Below are 15,206 nucleotides of genomic sequence, written 5' to 3' on the forward strand. Positions count from 1 at the left end.
GGTAGAAGCGTCCTGGTCCTTAACAGTTGGTTGGTCTGGGTCTTCAACTCTGGTTAAAAAGGAATTCTCTGAATTAGTCCACAGAGAGGGAAAGATAATGCTAGTTCCAAGCTAGAAATGTACAAGCAGTTTTCCTTGTTTTCTTTATTATTATTATTTTCTCAATTCATTGCCTAGATGCAGGTTGGAGGTGGGGTGGGACAGTATTTCAATGAGTGGCACAGGATAGGTTACACGTTTCAACAGGAAAAGAGTCGCCTGCTTGTATTCTAGCCCCACTAAACCATTTTGCTCCTATCAACTGTTCCTCAGGGTAAGAACAGAACTATTTAACCTGTGTCCTTTTTTAAACACTATAATCTGATACACAAGAGAGTTCCTGTGTTTCTGTTGAAAGGGTAGCTTCTCAATCGCTCTTTCCCCCCATATAGTCCAAATTAGCCTTCCTGTCTCTAATCTCCAGATTATCCTTTCCACTGATGTTAGAATTGTCCTTGTAAAAATATTTTGATCATATTCTTTGTCTTAAAAACGGCTTATGTTTCCTTTTTGGTTAAAGGGTCCGTTATAACTGACCCCACCTACCTTACTAGGCTCAACCCCAACATTAACTGTCTTACTCCCCTTTTTGTTGCTATGCCAGAATACCACAGAACAAGTAATTTATAAATAAAGGAAATGTATTCTTAAATTCTGGAGGGTAGGAATTCCAAGGTTGAGAATCCCACATCTAGTGAGGGCATTCTTTCTGTGTCATCCCATGGCAGAAAGCAGAAGGACAAGGGAGTACAAAAGAGCAAGACAGCAACAGGGAGCTGAACTCACTTTTACAACAAACCCACCCTTTTAGTAACTAACTCACTTCCAAGATAATGACATTAATCCATTTATGGGGGTAGAGCCCTTATGACCTAATCACCTCTTATTAGGCCCCACTTCTGAACACTGTTCCATTGGGTATTAAGTTTCCAGCAAATGAACTTTGGGGGACATATTCAAACTTGAGCACTAGCCTCACTCCAAACCATACCACCTATTGCTCCTACCTACTATTAATTTCTTTCTGTACCCTCTATAGCATTTATTAAAAATATGCAAAGAACTGTACCAGAAATGGAGACTATGACATAAGAATTGTTTTCTGAGGGTGACAAACTATAATGGTCATGAGAAAGCACCTTGCAGACTTTAAACTACAAGGAGTGTAACTGACCAAGGGCATCAGCTGCTGCCTTAGACATCTACTGCCACATTTCCATGGAGGCCCTCTTCCTAGCCACTGACTGAATGTGGTCAAGATACTGAGGCAGACCCATTCCTGGGAAACAATGCAGTCCTCACACAGCACTCCTCTAATGGGCAACATTGGCTTGATGATTCCCCAGCAGTCTTGCTGAGCTATACTCCAATCTGGAGTATAGTATGTGGAAGAGGAGTAGCAAAGATGAAGCAGTAGAGTTAGGCAAAGGGCCAGAACATATACGATCTGTGGACTATGTTAAAGATTTTGGACCTTATCTCGTAGCAAAAATGGAGTGGGCTAGAATGGGGAGATAAACTGAAGTGTTTAAGCAGAAGAGCGACACGATCTGATTTGTGTACTGGAGAGAACGTTCTCCCTGCCTTTCCTGACTTAAAAGGAATGGATTGTGGGCTAAAATTGGGGTGGTGGCAGCGGCGCACAGGGATAAGACTAGGAAGTAGCCCAGGCAAGAGAAGATAGTTGCTTGAATTAGGGTGTTGGTAGAGGGGACGCAGAGATGTGGGAGGAAATATTTAGGAGTTAAAAATTAACAGGCCTTTGTGATTGATTCAATTGATTAGGAGGAATCCAAAATGACTGGGCCTAGAACACGGTAGGCATTCAATGAATACTTGTTGAATAAACGAATGCAAAGTCTCTGGCTTAGACAGCTGGAAAGACAGTAGTACTATGTATAGAGATGGGGAACACTGGTTTTAGCATCCACACAATTACCAGGATGCTATGAGGTTGGGGATGACAGTTCAGTGTTGGGCATGTTTAAATCAAGATGCCTGTGGTTACACTGTGTGGAAATGTCCACTAGGCTCTTGGATGTGTGTGTCAGAAGCTGAAGAGAAAGACATTGCCTGGAAATATAGATTCATAAAATCATTATTAACTAAATTAGTAGGAATGAGACTACATAGAACAGTGAGTTTTTTTTTCAAAGTGGGGATCTCAACTCATTAATGAGTAGTAAAATCAATTTAGTGGGCTGCAACCAGCATTTTAAAAAATGGAGTAGAATAAAACGCAACATGATAGGAAAAAAAAAAATGAGAATTTAGCTCCTGAAGTAAAGGTAAATATAATGTAAGTATGACTTTACTAAAAATTTAACTCACTAATATGTACATTGAGTACGTGAATGCATGTACTTAAGTGTGATTAGGTTGCAATGTAAAATGAAGCTCTTATTGTATGTTTTTTCATATGCAAAAAAATTGGAAAAAGATTTTTGAAAAAAATCAAAAGACAAAATAACCAATAAATGATGTTCAGAGAAGGGACTAAGGCCTAGGCTAGACTGATGAGAAGCAGCTTAGGAAAGGCATATAGTGGTGCTAGAGGAAGAAACTCAGATGGGGTGCAGGGGGGTGGACAGGGGCTTCCATTGTGTTGAGGTTGGTTTTAGAAGGAAGATTTCAGAGAGAAGATTTGAAGTGCTGATCCCAAATGCCTGATTTTCCCTCTAGGCTAAGCAACTTGAAATCAGGGACCAGGTCTTATTTATTTATTTATTTATTTATTTATTTATTTATTTAGGCAGGCTGGAGTGCAATGGTGTGATCGTAGCTCCCTGCAGCCTTGAACTCCTGGGTTCAAGTGATCCTCTTGCCTCAGTCTCCTAAGTAGCTGGGATGACAGGTGTGTGCCACCAGGCCTTGCTATTATTATTATTTTGCAGAGACGGGGTCTCACTATGTTGACCTGGCTGGTCTCGAACTCGTCTTCAAGTGATACTCCTGCCTCAGCCTCCCAAAGTGCTAGGATTACAGGTCTGAACCACCATGCCCAGCCAAGGGACCATGTCTTAATCTTCTTATCTCTAGTACTTAGTAAAATGCCAGGCACATAGTAGGCCCTTAATAACTGTTGAAAGAATAAACTAGAACTAGTAGTTGCACTTTAGAAAGATTATCCTGATGGCAATCTGGAAGGGGAGGCATTGCAGGTAAGGTTTTTGTTTTTTAAATGAATGATCACACAGTCCAGGTGAATGATGATGATGTACTGAACTATGATGATAATGGAAAGAAAAGGATGGATTTAAGTTATTTTTTAGTCAGATTTATAAGGACATAGTGACTTCTTACATATGGGCGTGGTAGCTAGTCTCCAAGAAAGGAGGCTGAAATCCTTGTTCCCACTGAAATCCCTGTATACCACCTGATGAAGTCCCCTTTCACAGTGCATCAGGGCTGGCCTGTGTGACAAGTAAAATATGGCAGAGTGATTGTGTGTTACTTCTGAGGCTAGGTCACAAATATATCATTTGCTCTTTTGCCTTGTTCTTTTTGATCACTTGCTTGGAGGAAGTCACCCCATTTTGTGAAGACATTAAAGCAGCCCCATGGAGAAATGCATGTGGAGAACAACCTTCACTTACTGCCAACAGCCACTACCAATTTGGCAGGCATGAAAGTCAGCCATCTTGGAAGTGGATCCTCCAGCCCCAGGCAAGCCTTCAGTGGACTGCTGCCCCATTTGATATCTGGACTGTAATCCTGTGAGAGACTGGGAGCCAGACCACCTAGCTAAACTACTCCTATATTTCTGACGCAGAGAAACAGTGAGAGATAATAAAAGTTTATTTCAAATGTCTGATTTTCCCTCTAGGCTAAGCAATTCGAATTCAGGGACCATGTCTTTTGTTTGTATTTGTTTTAAGCCACCAAATTCTGAGGTTAATTTCTTCATTTGTTTTGCAGCCTAGATAACTAATACAATGGGGGTGAAAAAGGAGAAAGCAAAGATTACCTGCTAAATGCAGACTAAGTGCCTGAAGAAGGAGCTAGGGTTGGGATGGAGGAGATAGTGAGTTATGCTCAGGACCTATGCTTGCCTTGTTTGTAGGATATCCAAGTGGATATGCCCAAAGGCAGTCTTTGTTCCTCGCCCTCAAAGTCCTACCAACCCTAGAAGACTCAGTTCAAATGTCACCTCTTCTAACCTGGCCCTTCTGCACGTTATTATAGCAAACATGCATTGCTTCGTATTGCAATTATCTATTTGCAGTTATTTGTTTACATTTGGAAGCCCCACTACAGTGTGAACTCCCTAGGGCAAGGGCCGTGATTTTTAGTATTTTCTGCACAATCGTGTGTGTGTGTGTGTGTGTGTGTGTGTGCGCGCGCGCGCGCGCGCGCGCACGCTCGTGCGGGCGTTACTCTGTGCCTGCCCAGCACATAAGCAGCTGTCCTTAAATGCTTGCAAAGTATTAATTTTGAGAAACTTGGTGCGTGTATCCACGTCCTCTTATTAGTAAGTTTTCCTTATGAGTACAGCTATGGGCATTTGAGTTTTTGGAGTGGCCGGAACAGACTCGCTACTCGAGGTCCCTGAGTGGCAGAGCCAGCCGACTGCCGAGGCAGAACTCCCACCTTCACCTGGGTCTAGCTCCGCCTCTGCCTGGGTTAGGCCTGTCCTCCCCTCAGCCCCGCCTCCACTCAATCCCGATTGACTGGAGGAAGAAGGCGGCCCGACCATTGGCCCCTTTTTGAGGGGGCGGAGCCGGGTTGTGTTTCATCCCTTAGCCTGAGGCCGAGCCGGACCGTGCCGAGGGGACCCGAGTGGGGCCGAGGCCGGTAGCCCTGCGGCCCTAAGCAGAGGCAGTAGCTTGCCCCGCACCCGCGGCCAGGCGGAGCCAAAGATGCCGGCCTCTGATGCGCGGCCCCGCCCGGGTCCCGGGCCGCCTACAGCGTCGCTCTTCTCTCTGCTGCTACTGGCGGTGCTGAGCGGCCCGGTATCCGGCCGCTTCCCCCGCTCGGTGCCCAGAACCTCGCTTCCCATCTCTGGTAAGGCGCGGGCGCCCACGCCCTCAGCCCTTCGCGCCCACACCCACACCCACCTGCTCCCCAGACCGCGCGGCGGGACCCGGGCCTCTCAGCCTGGTGTAGTGTATGGCGTTCCACGCCGCCCACGCCCCGCCGGGACACGGGCGAGACCTTCGCACTTCACCGCATCCCCTCTGCATCCCCGCCGCGCCCCGCAGCTCCGCATCCCCAGCCCGGGCCTCGCGCCTCGGCTCCCACGACACGCCCAGGCTGCCCCAGCGGGCCCTATTCCCAGAACCGCGGTAGCGTCCAGTCCTCACCGTACAGACACTGAGGCCCAGAGCTCGGGTGGGGGCTGCCAGAGGTCGTTCATTTCGAAGTTCCGTCTCCCTTAGTCCCCTGTTTCCCCGCACACACACCTGGGTCCATCATTCCAGCTTGACGCCAACTCTGCTTTCAGACCCATTCTACTCCAGCTTTCCATTCCAGTCCCCAGCTCAGCATTTTCATCTTCTCCAATTCATTTCCCTATCAGTTCTACACATCATCCGAGCCTCTTGTCCCTTCTCACAGCCCTAATCTTCCTAACCCTCCTCCTGCTCCCCTAACATCTCTGACACCAGCTCCCATTCTCCCATTATTGGATCCACGTGAACTCTCCTAAATTCCTCAACGTTCCTTGCTGCCTCTGCCCATTCCCTACATTGAATATTGGTAAACCATTCAATGTGTTGATGTAAAGTTCTGCTTAAATGGTTTTTCAAGTCTTCAGAAGGAAAAATAGAGAAGGGGGATATGATCCTTTGAAAAGATGTGGAAGAAGCTAGGAGACATCACAAGGTTAAAAGTGATCATTGGGGCAATTCACATTTTAGACTGCTAAGGTGGGTATGAGCGTGGCCATGGATCTTGTTTTCTCAGTGGGGATTGAGTATTATCAGCACCTTGGGCAGACAGAACCAGTGAAGCCAAGAGTACCACCTGTTGGCAACAACTCTGGACTGGTTAATAGTAGTTTAGAGTTTAAACTCAGACGAGTGCCATATAGGAATGCTGTGATTCCAGAAGGCGAAGTTGTGGCCAGAGCCTGGGGTTTCAGTTTGCACCGAGCAGTAGCCACAAAGTAAGTTGAGATTGCCGGGCTGAGTTGATGTGCAGGCATCCAGAGATGTCTAGATGGCAAGCAAGGTGAAGCGGAGTTGAGGATATGAGGAGAAGTTAGGTGATCCAGGGCTTATACTGAGCGTGACAGAGTGGGCAGGATACAGCACAGAGGTAAGTATGGGTATGGGAGGATGGAGTGGGTGGGACTGACATCGGCACATCTGGGAATGAATGGGTTGGTGTCCATTCTACCCTCTTGAGGGTACTGAGCAGAGGAAGCAGGTAGAGCAGAGTTGTATTGGTGCAGGGGTAGGGTCCCTAGAACCAGAGGTTGAGCTAGGAAGGTAAATTCATGCCAACTTATTCCAATCTTTAAATAGATAATAATTTTGAATGCTGATATGAGTTTTAGATTTTTTTTTTGAAATGGAGTCTTGCTCTGTCACCCAGGCTGAAGTGCAGTGGCGTGATCTTGGCTCACTGCAACCTCCGCCTCCCGCGTTCAAGCAATTCTCCTGCCTCAGTCTCCCAAGTAGCTGGGATTACAGATGCCTGCCACCATACCCAGCTAATTTTTTGTATTTTTAGTAAAGATGGGATTTCACCATGTTGGCTAGGGTGGTCTTGAACGCCTGACCTCAAGTGATCCACCCACCTCAGCCTCCCAAAGTGTTGGGATAACAGGTGTGAGCAACCGCGTCTGGCTAGTGCTCTGTTTTTATAGAAAAAGCATACTTACCCACTGGATTGTGTGCTAAATATTCTGGCCTCATCTATCTGTGGTTCACTTGTCAAGGCTCCGTTTCTCCCCCATGGCTGCTAAATAAATGGTACTTGGAAGAAAACAAAAATTGGCCCCTTTGGTTTTGCTTTTGTGGACTTGACCCTTAGGAAACAATGGCTAACATCACTCTCTCCTGTCTTCCTGCCAGAGGCTGACTCCTATCTCACCCGGTTCGCTGTCCCTCAGACATACAATTACTCCGTTCTCCTTGTGGATCCTGCTTCCCACACACTTTACGTTGGCGCCCGGGACACCATCTTCGCTTTATCTCTGCCCTTCTCAGGGGAGAGACCCCGCAGGGTGAGAGACAAGAGAGGGAAGGACCCCTGACCCCATAGCATGTGATTAAATCTATGATTTTATGAGTGTGTGTGGGGGGGATTTCATAATAACTAAAGATGTAACAGCAGGGGTAGTAGGAGGGGGTGAGTTGGGAGACATCATCCACTTTGTTTTCTTAGCTAAGTGTATAGGGGATCAGGGTGACTGGGGAAGATGTGAAGGAGGTTCATGATGATGGGGAGGAGACCACAGTGACCAGGTTTCAGGTGACAATGGGCAGAGGGATCATTAAAATTACAATAGGGAAACAGCTTTCAATTTTTTTGACCATTATTAAGAACTATACAGTTTGAGCATCCCTAATCTAAAAATCCGAAATTCAAAATACTCCAAAATCTGAAACTTTTTGTGTGCCAACATGGCACTCAAAGGAAATGCTCATTGGAGCATTTTGGATTTTGGATTTTCAAATTAGGGATGCTCAACCAGTATGTATTCTGCGAATATCCCCGAATCTGAAAAAATGTGAAATGTAAAACACTTCTGATCACAAGCATTTCAGATAAGGGATACTCGGTGTGTACTGTGTATTGTGGCCTAGTACACAGTTATGTACTGAAAGAAGCCTTTCTTGAAACAATATCTACTCTCTTATATTTTGATATATTCTATTTCATTAAAAATGATGTTGGTCATGATTTCAGAATTGATTTTATTACTCATTAATGGGTGGGGACCTCCATTTGAAAAACAGTGCTCTAGGCGGACTTTTGAAGTTCCCAAACTGATGAAGGTTTAATCTCCTCCAACATTGTGGGAGTTTGATGTCAGGGGAATCTGGGTGAAATGATCACTCCTCCTTTCTCAGATTGACTGGATGGTTCCTGAGGCTCACAGACAGAACTGTAGGAAGAAAGGCAAGAAAGAGGTAGGTGTAAATCTGAGTCTTGTCTTGAGTGTCAGTTGAGACCTTGGCCCAGCCCTGACTCTCAGTCCCCTGTAATGCTTCCATCCCAGTGGGCCCAGGCAGAGACTCTTAACACCATGCCATCATCCATCATCTCTGATCCCAAAGCTGCATCTGACTGTTCTGACATTACCTTACCCTTCCTTGTACCTGCTGCTTCTGATTCTTTCTAACCATCTCTGACCCCCAGGACGAATGTCACAATTTTGTCCAGATTCTCGCCATTGCCAATGCCTCTCACCTCCTCACTTGTGGCACCTTCGCTTTTGATCCGAAGTGCGGGGTTATTGTGAGTGACAGGGGTGGGAGGAGAGGGAGAGGGTGCCTGCACCAGTGTGAGTTACTTGGGGTGGTGGTGGGAGGATGGGAAGGGTTTTCTGTGAGCTACCATGATGGGGGCATGGTCAAGGCAACCATTGTGCATGATAAGCATTGGGTGTAGGGGCTGTCCTCATGGGATGAGGGTATGTATAAACCACTGAGGGAGGGAAAGGGAGGTTGTCTGGAGAGGGTAAGATACACAAAGTGTAAAGAGAGATGTAGTGGGATAGTTAAAGAAGTTAGGGATGCTGGTTGGGCTGGGGAAACAACAAATCCAGGGAGAGACTTCAGAAACCAGAAACTCATGTTTCCCTTGCCCTGTGCATGCTTTGTCCAGGTGGCCTGGGTTCATTTCTTAACTAGTGCAGCCCATTGTCTGTTTCTTCCTTTCATAGCATGTGACTTCCCTTCATAGCATCTTACCACCTTCTCTTACTTCCACTGCCAACCTCATTATGTATGGGCTGTGACTCTCCTCTCATGGCTTCTGATGTCACTTCCACTAATGTAATATCTGCTGGCCCCATATTCTGGATCTTGCCTTCGGGGCGGGCACTCTGTCAATCACGTTTTCTTATAGATCTGTTAATTGCTGCTGAAGGTCTGGACATCACCACCCTCAAACACAGGCAGGCTTGGGACATGTGTATCCCTAATCACATCTAGGCTAGTCATAATCTCTGGGACTGATGACTGTTTCTGAACTCTCAGCTTTTCCCATCAGTTACACAGTAGTCAGCACTGGTCTTTTGGCAACTCACATTTGTGACAAGCCCCTGGGGTGAGTCAGAAGCCTCACATATCCTTTATATCCAGTAGCTTCCCTTTCTGCTCTGTAGAGCCATAGGAGGGAGTATAACAGCTCCCTTTTTTGACCTAATCCTTAACTGTAGATCTTGTCTTGACTCTTCTGCAGTCCTCAGTAATCCTTGCCACGTGGATCGAGTCAGTGTGTATCTCTAAACCTCTCTTTGTTGCATACCACCCTCATATCTCTGGCTTAGGATGCTAATCATAATCATATGCATGATTGCTCCAGTTAGTCCCCCTGGGCTGCCTTGGGGTGGGTTGGACTTATGTTGAGTCCTTTTCATAATGCAAGTGATACAGGCTCCCTACCAGCATCTGGATAGCTCCCTCATTTTGGAAAGGTTCCCAGTTCAGGGTGGTGTTGAAAATCTCTGTATTCCCTCAGGTAACATTGAGGTCTGATTTCCCTACAGTTTTCCTTAAGTTTATAAGGTAGCAGTGGTACTGCCATTGCCATATTTGTCCTTTTCCGTTCTGCCAGGCTCGGGGATCCCATAGGTATGAATGCCAGAGCCATGGCTTATAGACAGTGTGATTGTTCCAAGTTAGTCTCCTAGGGCCTTTAATTCTTCCTTGTTTCTCTGAGGTGGGACTCTAGTGTTGTTATATAAGGTATCTAGACAGAAAATGTTCTTTCTGGACATATCTGTCAGGATTGGTGTGACTTGGATGCCTATCTCTTCTCGAGGAACATCAGCAATGAAGAGTGAAGCCAGGGGTCTATGTCCTGAAGTCCCACAAATTCAGCTCTTTCCCTGAACCCTCCTGTCTAGCAGGCTTATAAAATGAGGGCCCATCCTTTGGTCAAGGCTTGTCTGAAGGAGAATATAGAGACTAGCCCCAAAAGGTCAGCTCTGGTAACCCTTTGATATACATCCTGTCTGCTCTGTAGACGTTTTGAAAGTTCTCTTCTGCCTTAACCTGTCTTATCCTGCTACCCAGCAGCCCCAGTCTGCTTGACCAAGTTCTTCCTTGATCCTCACAGCTGAACCTCTCAGGATGACTGATGACTTTGAGACTGTATATAAACAATTATCTGAGAGCTTTGTTCCAGACTCAGCAACTTGCTCAAAGTTGATTGTGGAGAAATGAAGGTTCTTACAAAAAGGAAGTTCAAGCATTGTATCTAAGGGCTCCCACAATGTGGAATGCTGTCCTTCAGTGGTAGCTCATTGAACACTGGAGGAAAATATCGTAGTTTGTTTTGTTGAGGGACCTCCAGCAGTTAACAGAGAAAAATGTTAGACTTCTAACAACAACAACAACAGCAAACAACAACAACGACAACCATTCAATTGAGTGTCTGCTTTGATGAAGACTTGGTATTAGGTACTTTACATTAAGGATTAAATTTAATTCTTATCACCACATCATGATATTTAGGTATTATTTCCATTTTACAAGTAAGGAAACTGAAGTTCAGAGAAATTAAGTATTGTGTCTAAGATTGTATAGCTAGCAGAGGCAGAATCAAAATTTAAACCTGTGTTTGTCTCTGGCTCTGTTCCACTATCCTGTCCCTTAGTCTAGCCTGCAGCCCAGAAGACCTTATCTGTCTTCAATTTCTTGTGGCATTTGATGTGTTTCATGTACTAGGAACCATCTTTCTTTTCTTTCCTTTTTTTCTTAGCCGCCTGGGAAAGGTCCTTTCTATGCCTTGAACTCCTCTTGGCCAAGACCAAAGGACCAGTTCCAACCCATAGCTCAGAGAGAGCCTTCCTGTCCAGCTCCGGCCTTCAGCTTCAGGGACTTTGCTTTACCACAGCTGATTTTGAAAGACTATGCTGCTGACTGACACAATGACAATACAATGAAGAATCTCAACATTCAGATAGAGAATGAAGTAGAGTGGTCATGTCTCTTTCAGACCCGAGTTAAGTGTCATTTAGACCATGCAATAATCATAACCTATCTAGTTAATAGGAGGCTCACTTCCTCAAAGGTTGGAAACCTGGATGACATGATGATGCCACTGGGGAAAACTAAAAGAGAATTAGTTTCAACATGTTGAGTTTTAAGGGGCAGCTAGGAAATCTCTGTGAGGAAGTCCAGCAGTCAAATAAAAATATGGGCTAGAGTTTGGAAGATACCAGATTTGGAGAGTTTGGGGAATGATTTGCACAGAATATCTGGCTGGAAAGAATGAATGAGATCTTTGAAGCATATGTGAAAGCGACTATGGATAAATTCTTAGGATACACATGTAGGAGCTAGAAAGAAGAAGAAGGAAATAAAGAAATAACAGATAGGAGGGATTCCAGAAGGGTAGAGTTTCAGGAGAGTCAAGGAATAGAATATTTCAAGGAAGGGCGTGAATCAAAAGTATCCAATGGCACATAAAGATTAAAGAGAATGAGAACTGAGAAAAAGTTTATCCCTTTTGTCCTTGGAGAAATGTAAGACAGTAGTTTTAGGTATAGAAAACATAATTTATTTTCCAGGAATAACAGGTGATCTGGTTTGGATAGAACAAAGGTCATTTTGAGAAGTAGTTGAAAATAAGTAGGTTTGGCTAATGAGGTTGTACTCCAGGCAATGCTGGGCTATTTTCTCATTCTCTTGCACAAAAATTTATTATTAAGTCAGTGACCAATACTTCAGAAGATTAATCTTGGGTGGCTATTAGAATAACTTGGTTGGTGGGGGTGGCCAGATGATGTGGAGAAAGGAGTTTACTGCCATGGTTTAGGTGAGAGGTAAGAAGGGAAGCAGCAGCAGGTACATGCCACATCTCTAGAGTGCCTAGCCATTTTGTTAATCTCTCACCAAATCCATCTTTCTCCTCAGGTAAGGATGCTCCCACTGTCACACAGCTGGAGTACTGTGCCTCTGTGGAGCCCTCCATTCCAGCAGACTCTTCTGACCCAGCATTCCCTTTTTGGGGACTTCCAAAGTTTTAACAGGCCTTCTTAAAGACTCTCAGTAAAACAGAACCAAGAGATGAGCAATTGGAGTGGGCTAATAGTACACTTATGTTCAGGGGATATATATTGATATTTCTGCAACAGCTACCATGGAAGTAATTAGGCTCCAATAACACCATATGCTCACCCCAGTTTGTGAACTAAAGATACAATACCCGGCATTTCCATGCCATAACTTTGACTCCCAACCAGCCACTGTTAACTTCCCTCTCCGTCCTAGGTTGAGATCATCCTTGTTTTCAGATGTTATCTTGAAGCCTCTCTTAGTGCCAAATACTAGACTAAGGTAACTTCTGGCTGGCCCTGATGAAGTTCTTACACCTCTTGTTCCTTGCCAGGGTCAGTCCCTCTGGAGTCCCTGGGTGAGGAAGGTACTTACCTACCAAACTCTCACATTCTCACCTGAGCTTCAGGTCATTCTTTACCGACTTTGCAGGTTCCCCCATCCTCTGCCCTTGGTCGTATGATGCAGCTCTTTCATACTTGGGGTGGGGAATAGGAGGAGGATGGCCCTTGTCTCTCTAGGCCTCTGTGTTTCAGATAGTCCTTTATCGGCCTGTACTTTTCTTTGTCCTTTCTAAGGTTTCCAGTCCTCAAGAGGCCTGCTTTCTTCCTGATCCTTCTTGTCATGTAGCATATTCTCCAACCAGTTACAAACCCTGCAGTTCACTAGTGTTTCAGAGGAAAGACCTACCTTCAGCCTCTTAAGTGCTTCTTGGGCTGTCCTAGGAATTTCTTCATCAGGGCATGTGGGTGTTGGCTACTGGGGGAATTGAGGGAAGAGGAATAAACTGATGAACAAAGGATAGCAGATATGAGAAATGCAGGAGTAGATGGGGACATCAGGAATAGCTGACTGGATATATGGGGATGGTAGTTGGGGGTGGGGAGTGGAAGGGGAGAGGAATGGGAATTGACCTTTTCCTTCATCTGACCATCTTTGTAATTCTCACCATGAACCTGCCCTGTGACCCCTAAACCAATTGCCCCCTTCTGGTCTATAGGACGTGTCCAGTTTCCAGCAGGTTGAAAGACTTGAGAGTGGCCGAGGGAAATGTCCTTTTGAGCCAGCTCAGCGGTCAGCAGCTGTAATGGCTGGTGAGTGGGGAGAGACAAGAACCTGTAACTTCTTGCTCTAATTGCCTCCTTCCCCACCCCTGCTGTTAGAATTTCTGTGTTCTTTCTTACCTTGGAATGTCTATTATTCCCATGTCTCTTTTTAGCCTTTCCTGTTCTTCCCTGAGTGCCTGTGTGACCACCTGCTTTTCCCCACCTAGTATGATATCCCCAGGATTCTCTCTACAGAATGTGTCCTCTGCACCTCTAGTGTAATGTTTCCTCTCTTAACCTTATTTTCTTTCCTCATAGTGTTTTTTTCCCCTGTTAATAAGTGGAATATACTACAATGCATATTGTAATAAATTTGGAAAAAGTATAAAGAAGAACATGAAAAAAACTTTTAGAACAGCACTGTCCAAAAGAACTTTATGTAACGATGGAAATGTTCTAGATCTGCACTGTCCAATACAGTAGCCACTAGCTATTGTGGCTATAGAGCCCTTGAAATGTGACTAGCGTGACTGAAGGAAGGAATTTTAAATTGTACTTAATTTTATGTAAATAGCCCTATGTGTCTAGTGGTACCATATTAGTGCAATTCTAAAATATCTCTATTTAGAAAATTATTGCTAATATTTTAGGATATTTCCTAATATCCTGTATTAGTTCATTTGTGTTGCTATAAAGAAATACCTGAGACCGGGTAATTTATAAAGAAAAGTTTATTTGGCTTATGGTTCTGGATGCTGGACATGAAGCATAGTGCTAGTATCTGCCTCTGGCGAGGGCCTTAAGAAGCATTCAATCATGGCAGAGGGTGAAGGGGAGCCAGTGTGTCACATAGTGAGAGAGGGGGCAAGAGAGAGAGGGAGGAGGTGCTTTTTTAAACAGCCAGATCTTTTGTGAACTCAGAGTGAGAACTCACTCATTACTGCTAGGACAGCACCAAGCCATTCATGAAACATCTGCTTGCATGACCCAAACACCTCACACAAGGTCCACCTCCAACACTGGAGGTCACATGTCAACATGAGTTTTGGAGGAGACAAAACATCCAAACCCTATCATATCCTAGATGGATATTAATGTGTGTGCACAGCCATGTACATTCATGCACATACATTTGCTGGCCAGTCTTTTGTTGCTCAGGGGAGTCAGTAATGACTATTAAATAAATTCCTGCTAGTACTTTTTTTGAACAAGCTGTGTATGATTGCTCAAGTGTGAAATGGTTCTATCACAAACCTAAACCTCTCCTGGAGAATGACTAATTTGTTAGCAGCCACACAGCAAACGGTTTTTGTGCCACATAGCCTGAATTTTAGGTCAGACCACCCAACATACACCCTCCAAATTCAGCGAAAAGCCATTTTCTTGTGATGGTGTAAAACAAGCAGGTTAATAGAAATTTTATGAACATGTGCACATTATAAAACTTTTAAATGTCATGCTACATGGATGTAATTTTGAATTCTTCATGTAACTTTAGATCATAGGCATTTCTATGTAATTTAAAAATTCATTATAAAGATAATGTTTAATGACATGTTACTCATTCTGCTAACATACTACAAATTAAACAATTCCATATTATTTATATAAATTTAATTAGTTCAAAGATTTTGCTGTTACCCATATTGCTATAATGAACATCTTTGTGCATGCATTTTTGCTCTCATTTTAGGTTGGCCTCTTAAGATTCCTAGAAATGGTTTACTGTTTCAAAGGGTGTGAACACTTAATGGCTCATTATCTGTTGCTAATTGAGTTTCTAGAAAGAGTATACCAATTTACACCCTAAATCAGCAGTGAATGAGAGCGGCTTTTTTTTCCACATACATTTCACCAAAATGTGTTGTTCTCATTTTAAAAAATCTTTGCTATTTTGAGACTAAAAATGGCACCTTGTTTTTATTTTTTTATTTTTTATTTT

The 15,206-nt window shown here is 44.3% G+C and overlaps 1 protein-coding gene across 2 annotated transcripts in view; it reads left to right on the top strand.

The window, feature by feature from the left end:
* The first annotated feature begins 4,749 nt into the window (after positions 1 to 4,749).
* The window catches only part of SEMA4F (ssemaphorin 4F), a 28,175-nt gene continuing 17,718 nt past the window's right edge, over positions 4,750 to 15,206 (top strand). Inside the window, exons 1-5 of one of the 2 annotated variants that reach the window (XM_023188024.2) lie at positions 4,750 to 5,043; positions 7,059 to 7,210; positions 8,061 to 8,120; positions 8,350 to 8,448; positions 13,219 to 13,312. In XM_023188024.2, coding sequence (XP_023043792.1) covers positions 4,899 to 5,043; positions 7,059 to 7,210; positions 8,061 to 8,120; positions 8,350 to 8,448; positions 13,219 to 13,312 — 550 coding nt within the window. In that variant the 5' untranslated portion in view covers positions 4,750 to 4,898. The remainder of the gene's footprint in view (positions 5,044 to 7,058; positions 7,211 to 8,060; positions 8,121 to 8,349; positions 8,449 to 13,218; positions 13,313 to 15,206) is intronic. The other variant, XM_023188025.2, reaches the window with a different exon arrangement.

Source organism: Piliocolobus tephrosceles, chromosome 15, assembly GCF_002776525.5.
Source record: "Piliocolobus tephrosceles isolate RC106 chromosome 15, ASM277652v3, whole genome shotgun sequence".
In the NCBI taxonomy this organism is placed as follows: domain Eukaryota; kingdom Metazoa; phylum Chordata; class Mammalia; order Primates; family Cercopithecidae; genus Piliocolobus; species Piliocolobus tephrosceles.